Source organism: Haplochromis burtoni, unplaced genomic scaffold, assembly GCF_018398535.1.
Source record: "Haplochromis burtoni strain Fernald_Lab_line unplaced genomic scaffold, NCSU_Asbu1 Contig_234, whole genome shotgun sequence".
Classification (NCBI taxonomy): domain Eukaryota; kingdom Metazoa; phylum Chordata; class Actinopteri; order Cichliformes; family Cichlidae; genus Haplochromis; species Haplochromis burtoni.
The window spans coordinates 400,055-426,773 of record NW_024582595.1 but is presented as its reverse complement, the minus strand read 5'-3'; the positions used below and the strand labels follow the sequence as shown (position 1 = coordinate 426,773).

At 39.0% G+C, this 26,719-nt stretch overlaps 1 protein-coding gene across 5 annotated transcripts in view; it reads right to left on the bottom strand.

Moving 5' to 3' along the window:
- Positions 1 to 26,719, bottom strand: part of robo1 (roundabout, axon guidance receptor, homolog 1 (Drosophila)) — a 232,819-nt gene that overhangs the window by 144,734 nt on the left and 61,366 nt on the right. Inside the window, exon 1 of one of the 5 annotated variants that reach the window (XM_005937509.3) lies at positions 19,239 to 20,832. The exons of the other annotated variants lie outside the window; for them this stretch is intronic. Coding sequence (XP_005937571.1) covers positions 19,239 to 19,386 — 148 coding nt within the window. The 5' untranslated portion in view covers positions 19,387 to 20,832. Of the gene's footprint in view, positions 1 to 19,238; positions 20,833 to 26,719 lie in introns of those variants that run through there. 5 annotated transcript variants of the gene reach the window in all.

The following is a 26,719-nucleotide window of genomic DNA, read 5'->3' as shown; positions in this document are numbered from 1 at the left end:
CTGTGTTGGGATTGAATGTGAGCATGTGTGCGCACAACAGAGTCATCCCTACAATATCAATAGCCATAAGTGGCTGCACCCCTATAGGAGCACATGTGGTGGACAGAAGAGGGAGGGCCAGGGCACACTCTGCATGACTGACAACATCACTCTATATGCACACACATACACCGTGCACGCAGTCCTGATGCAAATACAATGATGCACCATTAATCGCTAATCAGTTTCTTTTGATTTGTGCCCGTCTTTGTGCCTGTCTCTCTTTTTGGATTGACAGATTGAGTATGTGTGACAGACTGCATGAGGGCGGGACAGCACGGGGAAGAGAGTAAAAAGAAAGGCCAACGGGGCCCTGGTGTATCTGGCTTATCGAGGAGCCGAGAGGCCCGCTGTGCCCTTATGATGACTCTGTGTGAAATAAATCAGGCTCAGCCATGCCCATTCTTTTTGTGTACCACTGACAGGGGGTTAATGTGGGCTTGGCAGTTGGGGTGGGTGGTGGTGGGGGTAAACTGAATCTTAATCATCTAACCCCTTTAGCTAAGTGAGTGGCAGTCTGTCGGAAGTATCTGTTTCCTCAATGAGATCTGGCATCACTTCAGATAAATAGCAGACGGGCAGACAGAATTGTTCATTGGAGAGTACTTTAAGCCATTAGAGTGAGAAGAAGAAGGTGACCTACAACATCGTCTGCCACTCCCACCATTAGAACATTGACAGTCCAAATTTATGCAAACTTTTCATACACAGCAATGACCTGAAATCACATTTAACAACAGCACTGGACACATTAATGATGGTAACCACAAAGAAGACATTCAAAATGCAGCGATTACGCACCCCTGCTGTGCTCGCAGTGATGCAATTAGCGTGGCAGTAAAAGGGCTTCATGCTGGCCCGAACGTATTATCTGGCACTTTTCTGCCTGTGTGTTTGTCTAAGCAACAGGATCCGACTGACACAACAGGAGAGCAGAGCCACTGAGTCACACATTAATAACCATGTAGGTTACTCAGTATCGTGCATGCGAATAAAGTGTGATGACACATGTAACGAATGAGATGAAAATGTGCATGGCATGAAGAAACAGAGACATCAACAGCAGGTCTGATGCACTGTCTGACAATTATAGCGTGACACCGGCAGTCAGAGATTGTTTTTAATTTGTTCACAACAGACAGATTAAACACAAACATCTGCTACTGGAAAAAAATGTAGCTTGACACTGGCAGCAATTATAGCCTGAAAGCAAGGACAAAAATATAAATGTGTGTTTTTGCAAAAAAATAAAAGAAAAAAAATTGTATACATACTACCACAACCAGGCATGTATAAACTAAATCAAATACACCGACTTAAAGGCTTTTTTCTCATTCTAGTGGAAAAGGATGAAATTAAAAAAAATGTTGTTAAGTTTATAAACTGAGTCCAAAGGTCCATTAATAGCAAATAACACTAACAAATATTGTGGAAAGTATTTTCAGCTTTACTTAGCTTTAATTGAACATCTTCCTTACAAGCATAAGGAAAAATATCAATCTGCCAATTTTAAATAAAATAATATCCTGAATTTGTTTACTTTTTGGATGATTATGACTTACTAGTTTATTTCAGAGCTTTCAACATCATCTTACAGTTTTTAATCAGCAGATGATCTTTGCTCAGTTGTGAAAATGGCCTTTACCATCTATTTCTGCTGGTGAAAACAGTTTGATATGACTGACAACCATTGAGCTAACCTTTGAGTTAAAATAATTGTGTCAAAGACATATCAGCAGAAGCATGTTATTATAAAAAAAAATAAATAGCATAAGATCAAATAGTCTTAGACTTTGTGTTTCTCCATCTCCACTAACTTCGAGTCTTGTCTGCAGTATCTGCCCTTTACATCTTTATGCTGTATTTCCTGGGTGGTCCATAAGCGGAGGTCCTATTAGAGACCACTTCAGAGTTCATTAACAGGTGGTGTACACAGATCCCCCTGGGGCATCAAGACAGATATCCAGACCCACAGTCTGGATCTCCCTTTTCTTTTAGCCCAAACACAGCACACAACATCAGATCCCCTGCTAACTAATTAACATGGTCCATGTGGAGAGAACTAACTACTTATTTAAAGATACAAAAGCATACATTCTGTCTCTTAAACCACTCCCTTGTTACTCACGGGCCCCTGGTTATAAGCCCTGGCCTCGGAGTCAAACAGAACAGCTTGTTGCTTTTTCTCCACCACAGCTGTTTCTTCATGTCCACAGGTTAGGAACTGTTAGTATCTTGGCAACAACGCGAAGTCAATCAGCACTTCAGCTGCTGTCCAGTCTGACTTATGCAGTTATTGCTAAGTGACAAACGCTGGGAGCTTGTAATAAATGTGAATGAAGAAGCTGAGAGACTTGCTGTTGTCTCATTGTTATCTTGTCACTGGCACCCTGGCAGTCTGCAAAAGTGATGGATGGGCTTAAAAATGATTAGTTTGGGGAGTCTGACTGTGGAGCTTGTTAAGAGGACTGACTGATTATTTGCTGTAGGACATGTTCCTTCACACAGGCTGATCAGAGAAGCAGCATATTTCTGTAAGGGACCTCAAGCCATTTCACTTATTAAATTGGTTTCTTTGAGAATGTTCTCCACTAACATCTGTTTACTTTTTTTGTCTGATGACAGAGGGGAAAAGTATGAACAGCCAACAAGAATGCTAATTATTAAGCACAGTCAACAAGATTCCCACTGCTTTCATTTGTAGCAGTCATTCTCAAAGCTGCAAATTTAAATAAAATCTTTGCTGCTGATAGTCAAACGCATGACATCATCTTAAAACTTCATTTTTTTTGTCATTGAGGAGCTGAATTCAATGGCCTTCACTATAAAAAAAGGGTAAAGAAAGAAAGTACAAAAAGCTCCTTCAAAAGAGCCCTTTTCAGCAGAATCTACTCTGTCTGCTTCATCTGTTTCTACAGCACCATTACATTCATTTCCATTTTGATTACTCTTTCTTTGTTTTCTGCATGACTAATGGAGTTTTAATTAGGCCTTGAGATAATACATACGTACGCATTAAGGACAGAAAGCTGGAGAGAAGTACAAAGTCAAAGTGGAGAGGCAGTTTTGTCACATAGAGATGAATAACATACAGTGTGAAGAAGAAGGGTGGAGGGTGAGCTTAAAGAATAAAAAAAATCAACTTGTGCCAGACAGTGGATGAACTGAATGGCCACACAATCCCCAGTATATAGTAAATAAGTTTTTTTTTTTTTAACTGTGAATCATGGAAATCTGTTTTAGTAGAGTCTGAGAATAAAACCATGATCGTCAAAATGAGCATATTAGGACCTGTTTAAATGAGAAGTTTGACTTTAATTTAAAAAAATGCATAGTTTCTTTCCCCTTGAAGATTAGAGATGATCAATACTACTCACATTATCTTATAGTTGAGGTCAGCAGACTTAGTTTAGTACAAACACTAAGAAAATCTGCCTACTGCTGCTCACAGTTTTTTTTTCCTTGGAGTCCACACTCATGGCAAATAAATAATCCAACACAATTGCCAATAAAATCCCTATTTTTCATTTTTACATTTCAGTTTTTGTACAGATTAAACTACTGATATAATATAATATATATAATATATACTCATTTGTGACTTTAGAGATGCTGGTAGGCAGATTTTATAGCTTTAACACAAAGCCAAGCTGGGTATCACCCTTCACACTAATCTAAGCTAGCCAGCTGTAGCTACATACCATATAGACCACATTTCACATTTTATTTTCAAAACTGGTAAACTATTGTTTAAAGACAAGATTAAAACGGTGCGTTGACAGCATAAAATACCATGTCACAAACCATTAAGTCGTGCAGCAGCTGTTGTGAGAAAGTGGAGCAAATGGCTCACACTCACACATGCACACTTCAGCTGTGCCGAAAGGCTGGCTCTTAACGTTCATGTATGAAACCATACCCCTGCAAACACGGTAAAGTACATTAATAGCTAGCTGATAATACCTTTAGCTCCAAGCATGAACTAATTATTATACCAGAGCAGTTTAATTCATGATAAATGAGAGGAAACCAATATATACAATCCACAAGCTGTTACTGTTTGTATTTTATGTTGCTCTGCCAAGCCCTGTGCATATTAGTTGTCTATAACCTGATCTGTGAAGGATTAAAGTATATTTAACCAGCTAAAACTGCCCCATTAGTAAGAACAAACATGACTTAGAAACTGAAAAAGATATTTTATGTGTTTTTCAATAGTTTCTGTAAGAACAGGGGGAGCGCTTGAGTATGTTTAAGACTCTATTTAATTTCCCACACAACTATTATGTTTTCAACAGATATTTAAGAATCAAGCCATGATATTGACAATGACAAACTGCAATAATCAGGTCTGTATTAGTTCCCATGAGTGAACTGCGGGGAAAGGCTGACTGAATGACTTTGCAGCTTTTCCACCAAACCCTCTGATGTCCTTAACAGCCACAGGTTCATTGCACCAGCTGGAGAAAATAAAACGAGTATAACGACAAAGTGTTCTGATCAGACATGTTAGTTTGTGCATGAATGCCTGCAAACAGGATTTTGCTATTGACAATTTCACTGCGGTTGTGCGAACTGTATCCTTTCCCCCCTCATGGTTTCGTTGGTTACAAAACTGCCACACACCTCAAAGTTGGAATGTGACTCACCTCTGAATGCATGATTGGTTGATTGTTATTAAATAGAAGCGCAAACGTCAAGGAAGAAATATGTGCCAATTTGCTCACTGATAGATTTGCTCGGAGGGCATCGGCAACCAACCACAGAAAGAAAAACAGTGAGACAGATCCAGGACAAAGAGTGCTGATTGGCTTGAAGGGTGCTAAATATTGCATGGTCACTCTGCTGAGCTGCAATCGGTGAGTGCCAAGTAGAATCCCACTGAGCGAGCAGCTCACGCTGAAGCTCTCATAGCTGCTTTCAGGGCACCTTTATCCCTGAAAAGCTAACTTTTGCAAAACACTTTTCTATGGACATCTTATTCCCATACCTTTACGTTATGTAAAATAGATATTATCATGCTCACTTAAAATGTTGCCTCTCAGATTTGTTTAACCACACTGATGTCAAATAAGTTCAAAGCCTGCAAGGAGTCTGAACTTGCTTTGACATCCCAGTGGAGCTGAGGCAAGCATACTCCAAGCTGCCAAAAGCCCAGATGTCCATTTCTGTGACACTGGAACACTTTTTCTGCTCAGAGAGAGACAAATTGGAGGATGGAGAAAAGAGAATGAGAGAGAGGGAGAGACTTCTCATAGGTGAGAAAAATATGATCTTTCTAGAATTTAAAGTTCTGTAGCCAAGGTGAACAGCTCATGGTCATGACTCAGAGGCAGCTTGTCAACATCCGCACCATCACTGCCGACAGACTAGTGACCTTCTCTGACTTGCCGGTATAAAATCTGCTTCATGCAGCTGCTCTACCCTGCACTTCACTCAAATACCATAAGATTTCTTTGTATGTGGGGGTGGTTTGTGTGAGTAATGACAGCTAATACTAGTGTTCAGATTCTCTTTCTTGGTCTATATAAGACAGAGGATGGTAGGGGAAAAAGTAATCTATAAGAGAAACTGGAGGCTCGTGATGATAGAAAATGAGTTTAGAGGGCAGCAGAGCAAATAAATTAGACCTCACTTCAAAGCAGCGGCAAATTACTGACAAAATACAATGATGGCATATTGTCCTGCTCATTGATTCACTTAATCAGGCAGTGTGCTCTAAACATACAAACACACATGCATGAACACACACAGGGAAAAAACACCCTCTAACTCAGTTCACATGTGTTTTTTAATAATCTCTGAAAATTCCATCAATATGTTAATGTGAACAATTCTTTCCCAAACCAAGAGACCAAAAAGCAAGCCTCTAATCCGTCATTCCTCCCAGTAACATTTTCTGGAGCTGCTCCATCGCCGAAGTCTGACTTTCCAGGGACAAGGAAAATTTCTTGGGTTTTTATGCTTAAATGAGATTTGGTGGTTACTGACCAAAATTCTTGACATGTGACCCCAAAACTTGTTGGTGTATTTAAACTCGAACTCTTCTCATGCAAATTATGCAGGACAGAGATGTAAAGACTTGATAGTTGTTTATCATTTCCAGTTCACCTGTGCCCTCAATGCCCAGCAAAGTTTCCTGGTAAACGCCTCGAGGTTGTTTGTGGCATTAACGTAAGCCAAGGGGAATTCTGCGACTTTTTAATTAAAGCTCATGAGAGGGGAAAAGATCCACAGCTGATGTATAACCTTGTCAGTCTTTGATGTTATGACACCCGGCTTTCAGTTCACACTAGGCACACCTCTTAATCTCTTTCTTCTCTCAAGCTGTGTTGTGGTCAAAACAAATGAGCAAATATGAAATGCATCTTGGTTTGGCAGTGTTTGCTGAACCGCTTCAATGACATGCAATTATTCCTTCACATAATACCTTTTTCCCCCTGACCTCTACTTAGAAAAAAAGACCAGCTGTTAAAGGATATGTGCATACATAAAGACAACATGACAAATTAAAGGAAAAAGCCTTGACCCATAATAATCTAGTCTCTCTGTTGTACTACGGAAGAAACCGCATTATGAAGGAAAGATCTGGCACTTAAAGAATTTAAGGAAATAGAAGGACTCCATAACCAAAGCTGGTTGTTGTCCTTCCCTGTCAACTAAAGAGCTAATCATCTGTTTAGTAACTGTGGGATCAGGAAACATATAAAGCCAAACATGTTGTTACACAGTTGCTGTTCATGGCAGCTTCTGACTTATGGTAGCAAGGATATTTCCTCATTAGAGATGTACGCTTATAAGTGTGCTTTTCATTTTTCCTTGCATATTATGTTCTGGTGAGATGAGCCAGAGACACTAATTATGGTGACACTCTGGAGTGAACTGTAAATGATGTTGTAAATTTGCATATGTAGCAGAAGTAAGCAAACCATATTTTGCGGCAAACAACAACAAACTTTTGAGGGATGTTTTTCTTTAATCTAATTTCTATATTTATCATATACACTGGTAAATGCCCATGCCCTGCTCTATTATAGAAATATAATTGTAGTAGTTATTAGGTGGTTGCCAAGCAATGTGATGGCTTAATAATATAAATCATAATATTCAAGTTTTGTTTTTAAAGTAGAAGTTAATTGTGGTGATATGAAAAATGTCTATAGGTACAAATGCTAAAATATGAGGAATTTTAGTCTATTTGTAGGTGGTTGCCAGGCAACACAACAATGTCGTAATATCTGATATAGATAAGAAAACTCAGGAGCCCAAGATGTTCCTGTGTGCTCGCTTTTGTTGCTCAACTTTTGATCATGTAGAAGGAGTTGGCAGACAAAGGAACAAGCACACAGACAGAAGGAAAGAGATTTACTGTAATGACTCAAGGGAATGATTCTGTCAATGTACGATATTTAGATTAAGATTTTATATACCATTGAAATTAAAGTTACAGATCTCTCCCCATTTATTTAGGTGGGGCCTTGTTTAACCAGAAATAACGATGCAGAAGGTTAGCCCAGAAGCTTTTAGAAGGACTGGGGGAGCATTTTGCTGCCATAGTTTTGGTCCAGTTCCTCTCTTAGAGGACAGATGCAATGCCAACAAGTACAAAGTTGCTCTAAGCAATCCTGTTAGAAAACATAAAACATGCGATAAAACATTTCCATTAGGTAGTGGTGACAGTACACTCAATTACCAGTATCAAAACATCAAATATGGGAATATCTTTTGGAAGACTGACAATTATTCCTGAGGCACAGATCCAGTTCCAACTTAGAGAATCAGTGCCAAGGAGCACTGAAGTTGTTCCGATTTCACATCAGGATCTAACTTACTGAGACACTTTTAGTTTTTACATTAAAGAAAGAAAGAGATTAAATCATTACATTGTATCACATTTTATTATTTATACAAATAATTAGTTTGCAGTTTTACAAACCTGAGTTTCCATGCTTCAGCTTTAGTTTGATGTATAAGACAACACTTACTGGCATTTACTCTGAGATACAGGTATTTTGCACATAGCAGTTTTGTAATGATTCTGTTCATTTGCCCATGTCACAGTTCAGTCACGATCTGATCTGAAGTCAAGCAAACTGAACAAACAGCGAGCGCTATCTCTCTTTCCCAGCCTATCTCCCTCTCTTTCTGCCTACACAAACACTCTCATTCCACCACGGACTGGTGCTTGTCAGGGAGAAACATGTGTATGCTAATTTACTGGAGCACACACTAACCATTCACAGTCCAATGAGAGAGGGCAGATAAACCAACTCATGCTCTGAGTATGCCACTTTCTGATTAGAAGAGATGAAAATGAGGACTTGAGACGATGTGCGGTAAGAATGTTGCAGGCATGCAGCCAGTTTCTCAGCACTCATAAAACTAACAATCTCAGTAGACAGCCAGATCAAGTTGGTAAGACCACAAGGGGACTGTAAGGATTGTTTAAATCTACAGGTCAACTTGAAAAACCCACCTCTTTTTCTGATGTTTAAGTTACAGTGTAGTTTACAGCTGCCAGCACAGATCAAATGTCAGGAAACCTGCGGCACGGCTGTGATTTTGGTCTATATCACACACAGGCACGTCTCAAGTTTGTCATACACATCATGGCAGCACATCTGTGATGCCATTTTTAGTATAACAAACCAAAATCTCTGTTTCAAACTTCAACTAACTCAGTGGACAAGAATGTGGATGCTGTTGGTAGGCCAGCTCAGATTAAACCCATTTGTGCTCCTGTTAAAAGAAAGCCTTTCTAAAGACAACAAAGACAGTAAGAAAAAAAGAAAGAAAAGAAAGCAAATGTAATGTCTCACCTGAGGCAGTTTTTAGGCAAAATTCTTAAGGATGAAGACTGGATCAAGTTTTACAATGTGAGACCTCAACATCTGCTTTCTCTGACAGCTTAAGCCACTCATTGTATGTTCACAAAAGCAGTTTTAAAGCACTATAGTGTATTTATGTTTTTTTAATGTCCAGCAGGTTTAAGGAAGATATCAACCCAGTCACTTTACCAACGTAAGAAATACACTAAAATTGAGCAACATATGGCTTTTGACAATATGACCTCAAACATACCCTTGAAACAATATTCTTCCATGCAATTCATCTAACTGTCATCTCATTAAATCAAAGCTTGTTTCCACCTGAAATTCTGCCTCTGCCACGGGGTGTTTAGATGACGACATAATTATAGGCCATAAAACAAATCACAATATTTCATTCACCAGTTTCCATAAGTCATTTCAGTCCAAAATCTTTTCTTAAAGATTTACAACCTTAAATGTATCTACTAACCTCCCACTTTATATCTCCTTTAATATGATTCTCAGCTGTCTAAGAAACACTGGATTTGTGTGTAGAATAGGAGCCACATACAAAAAGGGACGATCTGTGATATCCAACCTTATACCTGATATGGAAAATAGTAGCTGACTGGCCTCATATAGGACCATATGAAGACTTTTTTCCTATCACATTCCAATACATACCAAGAGCAAATTCATTATTTAACATCTTATTCAGTCACTGTATTTGGCAGATAATAATAATTAGCATGGGCATATACAATGTTTTCCTTAGACCCTTACTTTAAAAGCTAAAACTTTAAAAGTTATACATATAATAAATAACTTAATATTATTAGCTTTGGCAGTGTTAAAAAAGCCCACAAGCAGCTTCCCAGGCATGGCCTCTGATGATTTTTGTTAGCTGTAAAGCAGAGGTGTCACATGACACATGGGAGAGCCGAAGCACCGGAGGGCCGGAGGCTGTGAGAAGCACATCGTAAATCCAAGAAAGGCAGGAAATGCAACAAAAGGACAAAGTGCAACCCTCCAGTCCTCCTGTAAAGGCATAACAGCTCTCCCTTCTGTCACCCCTTCACCAAATGAAATCAGCAAAATTTATTAGTGACAGGTGAATTTCTGGATTGCAGCTAGATTATGGAGTGATGTGTTACAGGCAGGGTATTGCATTACCATCTGCTTGTGTTGAGTACTTTAAAAAAAGGGTGAATTTCTATACAAGGAAACTTGGCACACTGTCCATGAAAGATGAGAACGTAAGGTGGCTGCACACAATGGAATGGGTGATGTTTTTAGTTAATGCTTTATTGCAGTACATCTGAAGAAATATAAAACGTGCAAGAGACCAACAACATTTTTGTTACATTCAAAGGGGTTACAGAGGGTGAAACAAATCACATGGTGTCAGACATCTGGTGGTAATATGTCCAATAGCGCCTTTATGTGGCTAGGGACTATTTCTGTGCTCATTCCCTTTTATCCCACCGTTTTCTGAATGATGTGTAAGGCTGCTTCCAGCATCTAGTACAAAATGAAGTGAGCATCTAAATATAATACCTATAACATTAATCAAACTCAGTTATTAATTGTATTCCAGCTGCTTTTTCTACTCACAGTCTTCTCAAAATTAAGTTACAACAAGACAGTTCAATATAAGAACACCAACCTTGTATTGTTCCAGATTTCCAATTAGCAAATTAATTAGACAGGTTCATTTTAGGTCTTATGACGTGAGACTCCACAGCCAGTCTTCATTAGTGCTGATTAGTGTCGCTGCCACAATAGGCCTCTCACTGAATCATAAGTAGTGGGTGATTCCCTACTGTTCCATTGCTCACGCTGCACTTAAAAAAGATGTTGCAGCAAGACATCAATATTTCATTCATGCAGTAATGTGACATCATTTGAAAATGTTAAAAGCACAAAACCAGAATACCTCTTTGAATTAAAATAGTTTTAATTTTTTATGCAGTTTTATTAGAGATGCTCCGTGTGGTGGCAGTAAAGAGCAATTTAACGTCAGGAGTCTACCCACTAATCAGCCTTGGATTCTGCATTCACTTTGTAAGCCACGATCATCGTAGCTCAAGAGTTGGCAGTTCATCTTGTAATCGGAAGGTTGCCGGTTTGAGCCCTGGCTTGGACAGTCTCAGTCGTTGTGTCCTTGGGCAAGACACTTCACCTGCTGCCTACTGGTGATTGCCAGAGGGGCCAATGGTGCGATATGGCAGCCTCGCTTCTGTCTGTCTGCCCCAGGGCAGCTGTGGCTACAACTGTAGCTTGTCTCCACCAGTGTGTGAATGTGAGAGTGAATGAATAGTGGAATTGTAAAGCGCTTTGAGGGTCTCGAAAACCGCTATATAAAGGTCCAGATCATCAAGTGGCATTATTATTAATGCCACTTGATGATCTGGACCTGGACCAAGAGAAAATCTCTTGTATGCCTGGGTTGTGGAAACAGATGGCTTGAATATCTCCACACAAATGCAAATCATGAGCTCACAAGTTAACCAGTGTCTGAGGAATGGATTTCCATTATGACAGTGCTGATACTGTAAGATGGAGCAGGGGATTGTTGTGAGTAAATGGGGTGTGTGAATGCTGTGTCAGCGGCGATGGAATGCTGATACATAGACCCTCTCCCACGATGGACGCCCAACCACTGGCACAGCTGGATTGTGCTTAAACCGATGTGTGTTTGCAACTATTGAGGACATGCAGACAGCAGAGGTGGATTAGTTATTGAGCTTTCCAAAAGAAAAAAACAACAACAAAACTGTGGGGGAAAATATGTTTTTGTTTATACAGGGCTGCTCCAATGGTTCTTTAAAAAGATAGGAAAAGCATAAAAAAATAAATATAATCGTTCAAATGGAGTGAAAACAATTAGTTGCAACTCAAATATTTTTTGTTCCATTTGATAAGAACTTAAATTTATGTTAAATTTGTGTAAACCATGAATCAGCAGAAACAGTAACAAAACACAGCAACAGCCACAAACCTCCACTAGCCACGTTGACTCTGGTTCACAGTGTGACCAAAATGTGTTACAGACAGGCATAACACCACAGCGACTTAAGATTGTGCGCTCTCTGGAGGTGTGAGACCTCTGTAATTACCACTTCATCAATGAAGTGAGGGGAACGAGGGCCTCAGCAGATTTTCATCTGGGCTGGTAAACAGCTTGCTCTGTCTTTGCTGTGGTTGGACGGTGTGGGTTTGCTGCTGTCTGCCAGACAGACTGCCTGTCCTATATATGCACAGTTATGTCTGAATGCCCTACAGCATGTAGTTCAGAAAATCAAAGCAAACCTGTCTCATCAGCAGAAAAGTTAATGGAGTCGACAAATGTACCTTAAATTGAACTCGCTCTATCAAATGTGAATATTTAATGTTCATGCAAGAATGTGCAGTCATCAGTATTTCTCTTCAACAATAGCATAGACTTGCAAAACCTCAACATTAATTTCTGTTAAACCAAGAAGGCAAAGACATGAAAAGTGTGATTTTTTTAACTTTTACCGCAACCTCAATATACTGTGCAACACAGACTTAGTAGTACTATAGTGAGAGCATAAACACAACCATGTTTCCCTTCTAATAAACACTGGATTGACAATTTCCGCAGACTGCAAATAAAACAGAAGGGCTACTATGATGTCACCCATGACTTGTTAGCTTTTTGCAGCCAGAAGTTGCCATAATTGGTTGAGCAGCTGGAATGCTAACTAAGATTAGCAAGCTATCTCCATGAATGTGCAATGCACAACATGCATATCTGTTCATTTGCACAGACCAATAAACTAACAAGACAGAATGCACCACCATGTTATTTCTCAGATAATTTAATTAAAAATGGCAAAAGGCACAAAAATGAGAGGTCCAGTATAGTGTTTGCTGGCAGCCAGCTGCTATAGCTACCAGTATATCAAAGCAGAAACATAGTTTTTAAAGCTATACAGCTGGGCATATAATAATGTGACTTGCTTTAAGAGCTAGTCAGAAGTGCTGTCAGTGACTTTGCTGAGCGCAAGTCCTGAAAGCTGAAGTTCTGATAGGTGAATATTTTGTGTCTTTTTAAAGGACGAAACACTGGCACCAGTTACGTGTTCAGAAAATTAGAATTAGAAATAGAATTAGAAGCGCTTTTTGTCATTATAGAATGTGTAATAAATTTGCAGATTGGCTATGCCTCAGGTGCAATGAAAAAGACAAACATACAGTCATATACAAAAAAAATGTAGAGATAAAAGTAGTAGAAATGTTAGTAGGGCTAAATAAATAAGGTAAATACAAGGTATGGTGAGGTTATTCAAGGTTTGATGTATATGTACTCAGACTATAATATGTGTTACATATCTGGAAGATATATGGGTGTCCAGACTAAAGCAGAATAAGAAAGTGAAGTAAGAGCATGTGCTTTTCCCCCATTTTATATATCTCACATCCAGATGTGCAAAAGAAAAGCATCTGCGTGTGCAAACATTTCCCTATAAAATGGCTAAAGTGAAAGTGGCGTGAAAAAAGGAGGAATAAAACATCAAGGAGTGGTACCATTTGAATTTTAGCCTTTAAAGACATGCCTCAGTACTTAATGACCCTTGACCCTGAATGTTCTCAGAATCCTGTGATTTCCCTCTGGCTCATGCTTCTCTGTGCCCCATATTTATGGGCCATGTCTGATCACAGTATCCACCTGTTTTTTTGACATCTCTCTGCTGAAAAGTTTAAATTCTTCTCACATGAAGCTGTTTTTGTGAACGCATTAGAAATTCAAGGATTGGATTACTACAATAAGAAAACATTTATTTATTTATTTATTTATTTATTTATTTATTGTGCAGGCTTGTTTGGAAAGCAAAAGAATAGCCACTGAACAGGCATAGAAAACACACGCATGATTATCATGTGTGCCATGTCTTGCTATAGATCCTGTTTTCACAAATACTGAGTGAATCAGGTTCATTGCATTTTAGGAACTGTAACAAGATAAATGATCCAATATCAGTGACACTGAGATTCCATTTGCACCCTCTTCCCTTTTGCCATCCCACTGTGCCATAAACTGACCTTCCATCGCTTTGTTTCTGACCTTGTGTATGGCGTGCGGTAATTGAGATTCCCAGCTCACGGTTATCTAATTAAAAAATGTCTGTACCTCTTAGAGCCTTGGGCAGGGAGAGAAATGGGAAAGGTGTGATGAAGAGCACAGCTTAGAGGAAGCAGTGCATAGAATGACCAAAAAACCTGGGGAAAAAAAAAAGAGAGAACACATCTGGGCTCCGGTACTCATTAGCACATCTAATAGTGAATTAATTAGAGTGTGAGTGTGAATAATGAAGAGTTGTTTCTTATTTGGTTCCAAATATGGAAAAAGTAAGTGATGAGGGTTGAGGAAGGTTTCCAATATTACAGCAAAGAAAAGATTTGGATCTGGTGCTCATACCATGAGATTCACTTTATTCCTTACACACAGTGAGACATCTACAATAATTGTTCCACATATTTGCAAGCTTCTACTGCTTTGGGCTTTGTTTCTGATGACTGTGTGTCTGTGGTTAAGACTGTCTGGACTCCATCTGGCCTCTGACCCAAACCACATGATACAGTCCACTGCTCTTTATCACTCATTATTTCCCTCAAACTCAAACCAGCCCAGCATGTCGCTGTTGCCATCTATTGGATGTATCAGTTTATATCTTTGCATATGCAGCTCCAACAAAAAATCATTTATGCTAGCCACAAACTCCCACAGAAAATCATTTATGCTAGCCACAACTAAATTTGATATTTACAATGTAGCGTAAAGCTGCACACAACGAGGTTTCATAAGTTCAGGCAAATGAAACCAGAGAATTATACCAGAGACTTATATAGGCCACATACTTTAAACTACATACAGCTAGATAATTTATCATGACAATATTGCAGGCAGTAGTATTTTTTGTCACACAAATCGACCATGTAATGGAAAAATATGGCGATAAATCAGTCAGTTTATTTACTTTTTTTGCAGAATAAACTGGAATGGTTATAAACCGTTTGCATGGAAAACATTGAGTATATCTGAAATAAATAAGGCACTTTGATCAAATTTTGAGAGGCAGCCAGCTAGATTTCTGTGGATTCTGTTAGCATCCAGAGCAGAGTAAATCAGCCATAAATCCTATAATCTGCCTCATAAATCACAAGGATGAGGCTGTGACAGAAGCAGAACCGAAACCTCAGCAAACAGCATAAAGCTGGTGGTCCATTTGTGGACTTGTTCATGTAAGGGTTCACCAAAGCTCATGTTTATCCATGAATACTGTAAATATACTGTATCAGTTATAAATAATTATGTCATATCTGCTTGGAACCATAGAGCTAATACACTCCTGAGTTGTCTTCTTGACAAGCAGAATGTTGTAAAAACTAAAAGTTACACATAGAGATGGTGCATCTGAGGTGTGTGGAGACAACTTGATGCTAAAAACAGAAAATGTAATATTTTATTTATTAACTGCATGCACTCATACCTGCACACCAGTTTTATGGATTCTGCTTCGAGTTCATGCACTGGCCAACGTGTAAGATCATGAGAGGGTGTGACATGAAAATACAAAAAACCCACTGTGTGCTGACATTAGCTGTAAAATTACACGTTACTCTTCCAGCGAGAGGAGCTCTGCCTGCACACTCTTAGCAGAGATTTAGTCTCGGATAGCAAATATTAGCTAGTGACATTATTACTTATATCGTCAGAATTCACTTATGCATATCTCTTTATGCTTTGTGTGCTGCTAAATGAAACTTGCATGCAGCAGTCTGCATGCCACATTCAGTATCCAGGAGATGGGTCGGATAAACCCATGAACATTTTATGAGTAACATTTCCCCATTTTCGTGGTTTTTAGAGATTAAACAATTTTTTTTCTGTAGAGTGGATAAGGTGACAAGATAAGGCGACTCTAAGGTGACAGCCTGCCACAACAGAAAGGTTAAATGATTCTATCACCACATGGGCTTGGATGGAATACAGATGAATATTATTGTGGAGACATAAACCCCAGCATTAGCTCATTTGTTGACCATTTTCAATGGCAGCAAGCTATAAACACTAAAAAACTGACGTGTTATCACTGGCAAACAGCTGTGTATTTACATATCTAGCAGACATAGAGGAACATCTGTGTTCATTTTGATTTGTAATACAAAAACCTTTTAGACATCTGTTAATGCAAAATATGAAGAAAATGCATTAAAAGAAAAACACATAAAATTTGATCACGTCCTATTGCATTGATAAAACTACATTAACACTTTAAGTAGTCCTTAGAATGCAAATAAAAAAAGAAAAATATAAAAATGTAGCATATTGTCCATCATTATAACCCTTTATTGCTATATTTTGAGTCATGTTTTATTGTAATAACCACACATCCTGTTAAATAGACAATTAAGTGGTTAACCAGCTTGGTTCACACAGGGGGCTATAGCCTAACTCACCCAGCATTGGAGTGACACAGACGTGACACAGACGTCTATGTCACAGACATCTTGGAGTTTGTGAGGCTTCACTCAGAACTAACAGAACCATACACTGCATATAAAACATGAATATGACTTATTAGTTTGTGAAGTTTTTGCTGGAAAGTTTGCCTGGCTTCTTCTTAAGGTCTCATTATACCTGCTGTGTGGGATCTGATGAAGAGCACTGTATGACAAAGATGATGTCAAATTGACATCACAATCTGCTGTCACGAGCTGCCCTTCCTGCTTGTGCTGTACCTCTCGATTTTTGTGAGCTGGCTTGTTGTGCCCCCGCTGCTCAAGCTGGGTTGAAGCACAGGTGTATGACTGTGTCCATTTTTACTGTTGTTTTAATGGCGTATCAGAAGCTTAGAGATTCACAGATTATAGGGAGAGATATATTTCAACCATTTCCAAAGATGAAATTTTGCAGGGACAAAAAGTAATTTTGAGATTACAATAATAAAGACTATCACTGCCAGGGTACATTTACTATACACCCTCCACAATTCTCACTGTGTTGCCCAAACACAAAAAACACATCAGCACTACTGCTGTTGGTCAGACAGATACACATATTAAGGAGTTAATTTCCCACATTTGTAAACTGAGCATATACAAAGTTGTTCAGTTTATATGTTTTAAATGGTTCAACAGTCTTTTCCCCACTCTTTATCATTCTCTCCAAACACACAGGGACATCTTTCAGTGACAAACAAATACACAAAAAAACCCCAAGGAGTTGTGATCAACCAACATCTGTGCAACCACACAGTTTCATTAACTCTAATTTAAAACTCAAAACCAACAGACATAAATACCTCACTCGACCCTCTCCTTTTTTTCTCTCATTTTGAGATGAAGATGGATTGCAATAGCTGAGTCTCACATGTACATTCATCTCTTCAAAAACAGCTTGCCTGCAAGCTTGAACCTGTGTACACTTCCACCTGGGCATGTCCTTTTTGTCCATTATGTTCACAAATGTCAACATGAAACTGTAGCGAGATATATTAAATTTAACATGAACTGCCCCCTGCGGGCCATTAGAAAAAATGCGGGTCAAAACACTGCCGGGGTGATTTCTTTGTTCAGACCCAAAAGCTATGTCCATCTTTTGTGTACAGTCTGTGGTTGGAGATGATGATTGACAGCAGGTGACAAAAGAGTAACAAGTCTGAGTGGATGCTGCAAGTTTGTTTGATAAACACTGAAGCATGGAAACATTTCTTATCTCTTATTATATCTAAAATAGAATTATGAACATGGGCAACCAGCTTAAATAACAACCTAGAAACTCTGAACTAAAATTACTTGAAATTTGAAAGTGAAAATGTATTCTAGTCATAAACCAGTCAGACAATACACACCTGTATTTCCCTGCGGATGTTAACTGAGTGAAACTGCATAACTGCATATTAATGTGTATGAGCATGCTTCTGTCTCTAGATACACAGAAGTTGTTTCGAGCTTAAAAAAAGCACAGCTTTAGAGCACAAACTTGCTGTGGCTGCTGTAAAAAAGGCAAATTATCAGTAAATTTGATTGACAGGGAGACTGCATAACAGAAACAAGGCTTAAGCAATAATTTGTACAATTTGCAGAAACAGTCTTTTCTATATTTTCTGGGTAAAAATGTTTCACTTATTCAAGATGATATATTTTATAGAGAGCACACTGTGTGCAGAAGTGCTTCCCAGAGTGGTGTAGGTTTTTGAGAGTCTCGTACCTTTTTGTATTTACATTTCACTTCCAACTTTTAGTCTCAGTGTAGGTTTCCAAACCAAAAGCCAAACATTTCTTTCAGTTTGCCATTCACTAAAAAAGAAAGAGGGTTCTTGTAAAAAATACTCTAGTGATCTGGTGACTGAGACTACTAATGCACTTTACAGGATTTCCAATTCCTTTGTCAAGTAACTAAATATAACACCAAACGCAACACTTCCAGTGTCATTGCCATCTAAAACTGTTAACAATATCAATTTTCATGCCAACTTGAGACCAGCTCTGTCTCCTTGGGAAGGCAGTGACCTCCCCTAGGCTGACTTAGTGTCTTTTCCATCCCATTCCAGTCATTTAATCTTGGAACAGTATCAAGATAGCGATCTCCCTTTAACCTCCACAGAGGGGACAGACACAGACACAAAGGGACATACCCTCCACTTCATCACTCAGAGTCAAGCAGTGGTGGCATGCCAAACAATCCTATTAGCCAGCAGCCAAAAGCCGGGGACAGCAGCAATGTCCTGAAACAACCGCAGCTCTCATTTGAACATTCTCTCTCCTCCCAACATCCATGCACTCATGTGTCAGCATATATAATGAAGTCGGAGCTACTCTCAGCTTTTACTCTGAGGAAATAGGCAGCTCTATCACTCTGAGTAGCTTTTTACAACTCCACACTGATCAATTAATGACTACGAATGAGACCCGGAGAGATATTCATACAGGAATATTAGAGTAATGCTGAGCGAAAGAAGGACACATGGAACAGGATAATAAACTATGGATTGCAACTCATAGTAAATTCAAAAGCAGAAAGGCACTTTGCAGTCACGTACATATTGATACCTCTTAAAGCTGGCAACACATGCCAAGCTTGCTGGACTCATATAAGTGAGTTATTTCACTCTCATATCCAGGTGCCTGTCACAGAGAAATGAGCTGAGACTCAAACAGCAACCAGAGCAATCAAAGTGGCACACAGTGCTTAGTGCTTCCCAGCTCGTACGTCACAAGTCCCAACAGTGAAAAGAGCAGTAAAAAAACAGCCAGAAAAGAAATGCTGTTGGACACTCTTGCAAAAGAGGAACAGGAAAGACAAGAAAGAACAAGTAGAGAAAATCTGATGCAGTAAAGGAAGGAGGAGTTACTCACGGCTCCTGTCACCTTTCCACCTCCAGCTTCCTTTGTACTTCCCTGAGCCATCTGCTGGTGCACAGACTCCACTCAACACCTCCACCAGCACCACCAACAAGAGAAGAGGCAGCTGCCCGGTGGCCATGCGCGTCTCTGAAGCTTGCATCAGGGCTACAGCAAAGAGTCAAGGGCCATGGGGAGTGCTGTCCCACTCTCAGACATATTTCACACAGCTGTTTGGTTTGAGAACACCTCCTCCCCGGCTTCCCCTGGAGCGTTATTCTCAGGTCACAACAGTGAAGCCCCAGAAAGGGTCACACAATCACAGCAGAAACCACTCCTCCTCCTTTCCTTGGAAAGATCCTTTTGAAAGAAATAGCCTCGCAGACTGACTGTAATCCCAGCATTGATAGGAAGGGAAAGTAAGCCTAGAATTTTGGAACTTTGTAAGTTTTTTCTGTCTTTGCACTATTTTTCTGTGCCTCACAGAGTTAAGAAGCTATCTGTTGCAGTCCTGGTCAAAGCAGAAGAATGAGCTAGAAACTGTTGAAACAGCAATAAATCCCCTTCATAAACATACATAGCACAAGAAAAAGCAAATGTTTCACCCTCTTGCAAAGCTGAAGTTGTCACACTGATGGTGACACATCCGACAGCAGCTCACACTTGTCACCCACACCAGGTAGTAGCTGAGTGAGTCCAGGACTGTGTGCAAATGCATGTGTGTCCTCCCCCTCTCTCTTCATCCACCAACCACAGGTCTCAGATCACAAGAGGTAGTGTTGATATAAAAAAAAGAATAAATCACAGAGATAGTCACTTCAGAGCAGCCTTGACTTTGTAAACAGAGCGTCTGAGAGAGGGAGAGAGAGCACATCCACAGAGCAAGTGAGGAGGGAGGGCAATGGAAGGAGAGAGAGACGCTGAGTGAGGGGGGGTGGGGGTGTGAATAGCAATTTCACAAGTGCAATGGCGCTCTTGTATCCATATCCATGATGCTCATTCATGAGCGGATTTTCAACGTGGCCAGACTGATTGAGCTAACTGGTTATAACATGTGGCACACATGTTACTAGAACAAGATCACAGAAGACTAATGCCTTGCAACAAACAAGACAAACTCTAGGACCTGTAAGCAAATAATCAACCGACACGGCTGTTTAAATAAGTAAACAAACCTGCATGACAGCCTGTGCTAGTGCGTGTGACAGTAAGTCTATAATTCAAATTATTACAAAAGTCTGGAAAGGAAGTCGGAACAATATCACTCCTGTGAAACAGATTAAAAAGTTAGTATGACACAATAAACGTAAGCTTGTTTCACTGTCAAAGAATCATTTCCCATCATTGAATCAAACTGATGAGTTGTTCAAGTTTAAACAAGTTTAGGCTGGTTTGGATATATATTAATAGACCTAATAATTTAAGATGAATTTTGTATGAAAAAAGCAATTAGAGTTATAGAGGCTTGTTTTGCAAGATGTTTGTACCTCTAAAGTCTTCATTCAGGAAAAAAGAACAACATTATTCCACTAAATTACCATGCTTCTTTATTTGAAGTGTAGTAAATACCCCATATTTTGTATATCTTATTAAAAATATATGCAATACACCACACACATACACACATTTGCAAACACATACACGCATTGCAAAAGACTATTTTTATAAAACACAAGCTCAGCAAGTCTGAGTTTCAAGTTACATTGCCCGTTTCCTCCCGCTGCCCCAGCTGTCAGGAGGCAGGTGAACACAGGTTAACGTGGGAATCTGGAAGTGTCAGCAGCACCTCCCCCTCTGCCCACTCCCCACATCTCTTTCACATGCCCTTCATTACTGCTGTGTAATTGCCAAGTGTAAAATACAACACAAAAGCAGCCAAGTCCAAAGTATTTCAAGTATGGGAGGTGAATCTAAAGATAATAACAAATGTGTATGCTGACTTTACTATAAAATTTATTCTACATATTGAGTTCCTAATTTAAGTCTAGTCACTTGATGTTCTAACCTAATTGAATAGTATGGACAATACCTTACAAAACCATGCCTATTTGTCAGTCATGTAATCCTCATGTAGTGGTCCTTAAGAATCACGCTGCTGGAGATGTAATTAATCACGTTCCATTGGGCACTGATGGAAGTCTGATTAAAACAGCTCTCTAATGATTAGGCCTCTGGAATAATTATCACTGCAGTGACGACAGGCCACTTCAACCCCTCAGGGTGCCAATCTAGCTCTCCCACTACCTGCGAAATGTCACTGCTAATGCCAACAGCACAGAGGCTTAGACAATGCAATGCTAATTCTACTCATGAAGAATAAATGGTGTGACAAGTTACAACAGAGGCAGCATTTGCAAACTGTCCGCCTGGTTGCCTAACATGTATAAGGTGTATCTTTGTTTATATGCAGTGTGAAAAAAACTGTTTCGCCTTATGTTTACTCAGAGTATGCCTAATGAAAACATATAAATAACCCTCTCTGACAGGTTTTAAAGAACGGATTTATTAATAAAAGATTCTAATGCAAACTCTTAGCATGGCTATTATGGACTCCAGTCATTTTTCTTTTCATGTGTGCTATGAAAATGTGACAAACAAAGGGGCTAAAAATTAGTGTTCGCACAAAGAGGGAGAGAGATGAGGAGATTTATTGTACGCAACTCCTTGTTTCTTTAGATCTTGCTTTGAAGGACCCACACTTTATTGTAATGTTTTTTAAGTGTGTCTTCCTGTCTTCCAAACAGTTCTCCTGGTGTTTCAAAGTTTTTCTTTGGACATTGGCTGGTTTTTCATTCATTTTCAGTCCAGTTCTTGTACCTGATTATGTTTAAAGGATTTGTTTCTTTGTTTCTTTGTTAATTTTGCTAACTTAACACTGACCCGTGAATTGGAAATGAATTACTATTGTGTGTACATATAAAAAAAAACAACTTAGCCATGCAGTGTGGACAGCACGGTGGCATGGTGGTTAGCACTGTTGCCTCACTGCAAGAAGGTCCTGAGTTCAGTCTATCATCAGGCCGTGGCCTTTCTGTGTGGAGTTTGCATGTTCTCCCCATGTTTGAGTGGGTTCTCTCTGAATACTCCGGCTTCCTCCCACAGTCAAAAGACATGCAGTTCGTTGGGTTAGGTGAATTGGTAACTGTAAACTGTCCATAGGTGTGAATGTAAGTGCGAATGGTTGTATGTCTCTCTTGTTAGGCCTGCGGCAGACTGGCCAGGGTATACCCTGCTTTTCGCCCTGTGACAGACTGGGATACGCTCCTGCGACCCTGAAAGGATAAACATAAGAGAATGGATGGATGGGGTCTTGAGGCATTGTGTTACTGCTTTTTGCACATCATTAGTTACATCATTTTTTCTTTAGCTGAATCTACAAAAAAGAGAAGACAGTTTGACCAAGGCAATTCACTATTAGCCAAGAATTTGTCGGAATTTAGCAATTAATGTGCCATGTCCTTAAAAAATCTGAAGAAACTGTACAAGTGGAGAACAAAAGAAGTAGTATCAGGCCTGAAAGACTATCTACAGCAGATCAACAGTATCTGATGAGTCCTGATGTGTCCTTACACAATCAAAATATCTTTTCTATCTCTTAAAGAATGCTGTTTTAAAGAAAGAGCTTAAAGATGTAAGACTCAGCACAGTAATAAACAGTTAGGTCCACATATATTTGAACACTGACACAAGTTTTTTTTTTTTTTTTTTTTTACCTGTTTACTGAAAGATATTGTAATTATAGTGTTGTGGACATGGACATAGTGTGTAGTGTCTTAGTTTTCATTAGTGGGTAACCACATTCAAATTGGGTGTAGGGCTTAGAAGTTTCAGCTCCTTAACATGTGCCACCCTCTTTTTAAAGGCAACAAAAGTAATTTTGGACAATTGACTAAAAGGCTATTTCATGGCTGTGAAGAAACAACATGGGGTCAAAGGAGCTCTCCATGCAGGTGAAACAAGCTATCCTTAAACTGTGAAAACAGAAAAAAAAAACATCTGAGAAATTGCTACAGTATTAGGAGTGGCAAAATCTACAGTGTGGTACTTCCTGAGAAAGAAAGAAAGCACTGGTGAACTCAGCTACGCAAAAAGACACGGAAGTCCATGGAAAACAACGGTGGTGGATGCTCAAAAAAAAAAAAAAAAAAAAAAGATATGCATATCACATCACCAGCATAGCTGTACCAGGAAATCTAACCTGGTTTGTGAAAATTTAGCTGTAATACCATTGAAGTTGTCTGTTGTAGTATATTATTTGTTAACTTGTTTGTAGATTTTTATTTGATTTTCTTTATAATTAGAATGAACTGTAAGATAAAACAAAATCATCTACGCATTATTATGTAGCTTTTGGTTTAAAATAAAAAATGTGCAGCTTTCAAAATAACTTTAAAAAAAGACAAACAAACACTTCAGTTCTCGCAAAGAAACTGACAGATTATTGTGCAAGGTTACACCATCTGCTATTTTGTTTTATTTAAACTTTTGTCTCACCTCCACATGCTATTATATCTCTCAGGTTTCACATGCTCTGTGTGTACTTCTTCCTTTTTTAAATGCTGGTTTATGTGTAGGAAAAGGTATACCCATTGTTTTTGCCTGTGTATGTTGTTTATACATAAAATTCTACATCTCTTAATGCTGTATGGTACAAAACAACCTTTCTTGTGCCTCCACAATACAATAGGACTGTTATGTATTGGATCTTTCAAAATTTACCTCCATTTTCTTACTGCCTGAGGTCAGAGGTCATACATATTTGCATGTGTGGGTTCTAACAGAGAAAAACCTTTGCCTATAGGGAGTTACAAAAGCTGCCATATACAAAGTCACAACCATAAAGTGTCTAGAAAAGTCCAGGGCCAACAGCGCTATGTAACACTGATAAAAAACAACAACATTTATCTCTCTTTTCTACCTCCACTGCAAGTCTGCACATAAGGTTTGGATGGACAATTAAACTGAGAGCTATTACATCAACAACCTGAGACCTCGGTCCTAGGCAACAACATCAGACTCCACCCCACCATAACCTGAGATGAAGAGGAGATGAGAGGAGCCACAGAGTGATTTAGCTTCAAGGTTAAACCACTGCAATGTACTCTTTACTGGGACCTTTTCCAGAAATCTCCAGAGACTTCATTCAGTGCAGCAGACTACACTCAAATCACACCTCAGATTAAATAGCTACCCCCAGGACTAGGGAGGGTGAAAAAAGTATTAAATGTTTCATATTGAAATTCTATTTCCAAAAAAAACCAACGTCCAACATCCAGAAAAGTTGGTGAAAAATAGATACAAAAGGGTGGAACTTCTCCCAAGTGAGGAGTTTGGGACATTGCAAATGCATTATGAATGCTAACAAAATATAAATGTTTTGGACAAACACATGCTAAAAAGCTCTTTAGTCCCTAGGGAAGGGTTTGTTTATTTCAGCAAGAAAATGCACAACCACATTCTGCATATTTTACAACTGCATGTCTCTATAGTCAAAGCAGGCCTTTGACTATAGAGCCTGAGACGTCTCCTATTGAAAATGTTCAAAAACAAACAAAAATTACAAAGTCTCAAAGAGGTGATGCAAGATGGCCCTGACTTCACTTTTTTTTTTTTAAATTTTGCATCAAATGCCATACACTGAAATAATTTTCAAAAAACAGTGAAATGTATTATTTTCATCATTTGATATGTTGTGTAGAATTGTAAATTATTAGTTAGGAGTTGTTTTTTCTTTTAAGACAGTGGGGTTTTTTTTCAGCCAGAATCATAAGCTGAATGCACTATGCCCAACATATTTGATTTTCCATTGGTTTACTCACTATTTTCTTGGTAAATGTCGGCTATAACAAGATTATTGGATGGCACTATTCAAAGCATGCATCACATGCCCACAGCTCAGCCTCTATAAAATATAGTCTTGAAAATTAGATTGCCATCTCTTGCCTCCCCCCTTGTGCAAGTAGGGTGTTTATGATGCTTCCTTTCTGGCTCCTCTTAGTTCTGGCAATGTGATGTGACAGCAGGGTTGATGGGTGGTACAAAGACTCCCACCAGAGATGAACAGACAAATGACTGGACATTAGCACACAGCTTGGAACACAGCAAGATACTGATTGGGAGGTGGGCGGGGAAAGTGACTCTCTCCCTCTTTTACCAGCATGTAGCCTCAACCATTGTGAAGTGAATGCCTGCAGGGGTGATTACAGGGCCGGTTTTCCCTGCTATCTTAGTGTGGACTTTTAGAAGTTAAAAACAAATAGATAAATACATGGACAACATGGACAGTGGAAAAAGCCCAGAGATCAGAAAAACAGGCTAAGTAGAAAAACCTTTGGGCAACTGCAAGCTTACATCTATTTTTTTTTTAACATGTTGGCTGACTAAGAAGAGGTTATACAGGATTGATTTGGGAAACTTTTAAAGGGTATTTCTCTGCCTGTCATAAATATTGCAAAGATAGTCTACAAGCTATGAGTCAAGCTATGGTAAAGATAACCTGGCTTACACACAGACACACTTGTTTAAAGTATGGTTTGGTGTGGGGTGATACAAACATTCATTCAGACACTGGCTGCTGCCAACGTGCATTTGAGTGCACCAAGAAAAGCTTGCCTACCCAACAGCCACTTAGCTTAGCGCAAAGCCTCAAAATAAAAGAATGTCACTGGCTCAAAATGAAATACAATGTGCTAATACTGTATGTGAGATTAAAAGATGGTGGTAGATGGATTACTTTAAACTGAATTTTTCTCCACACTTTAAGCAGAAGTTGAATATTGACTGTTCCATATCAACGTTTTGTCTTCAAGAGTGATATCAGTTTTTTACCCAGCACGGGGAAACACAGCAAACAATGAAATTCCCAAAATGTGAAACCATTACTAGTGAGTGAGTAGATAAAATGTAACACCTTTACCAAACTTGCCAAACAAACTTGACTATTTAATAACTGCTTCATCTAAAGTATATACTAAGCTCATCAAAGTAATAACATTCAACTTTATAAACTAAAGAATAATTTTAATAATTTTTCTTTCACAACTTTAAAATATAATAACTTAAATATAACTTTTTTTCCCCAAAACTTGATTAGGATTTTAATTACAGTGGAGGATGGCAGCTGGAGCTTAAATTAGCCATCGTGATGCTGTACAGTAATACTGTATGATGACAGAAGGGTTCCTAGTGATTCATGTTTCATTAGTGTCTCAACCTCAAGAATAAAAAAATCAGTACCCATCCACATTTAAAGGGACGGGAGTGTCGACCCAAGGTAAGAGTTACAGCACAGCACGGTGACATCTAATCTACAGGCTGTAAATATAGTTCACAACCTGGATGTGCTGTGGTGTTCCAGTATGTAGGCACGCTCTTTGGAAGACTGCAGCAATACTGTACTGCTGTTGGAAACACATGTGCTGCACAGCAAAGCCCTGATGTTTCTCAGTGATTTATGTCAACCATGTATGGAGGATGATAAACAGGACCACACCCAG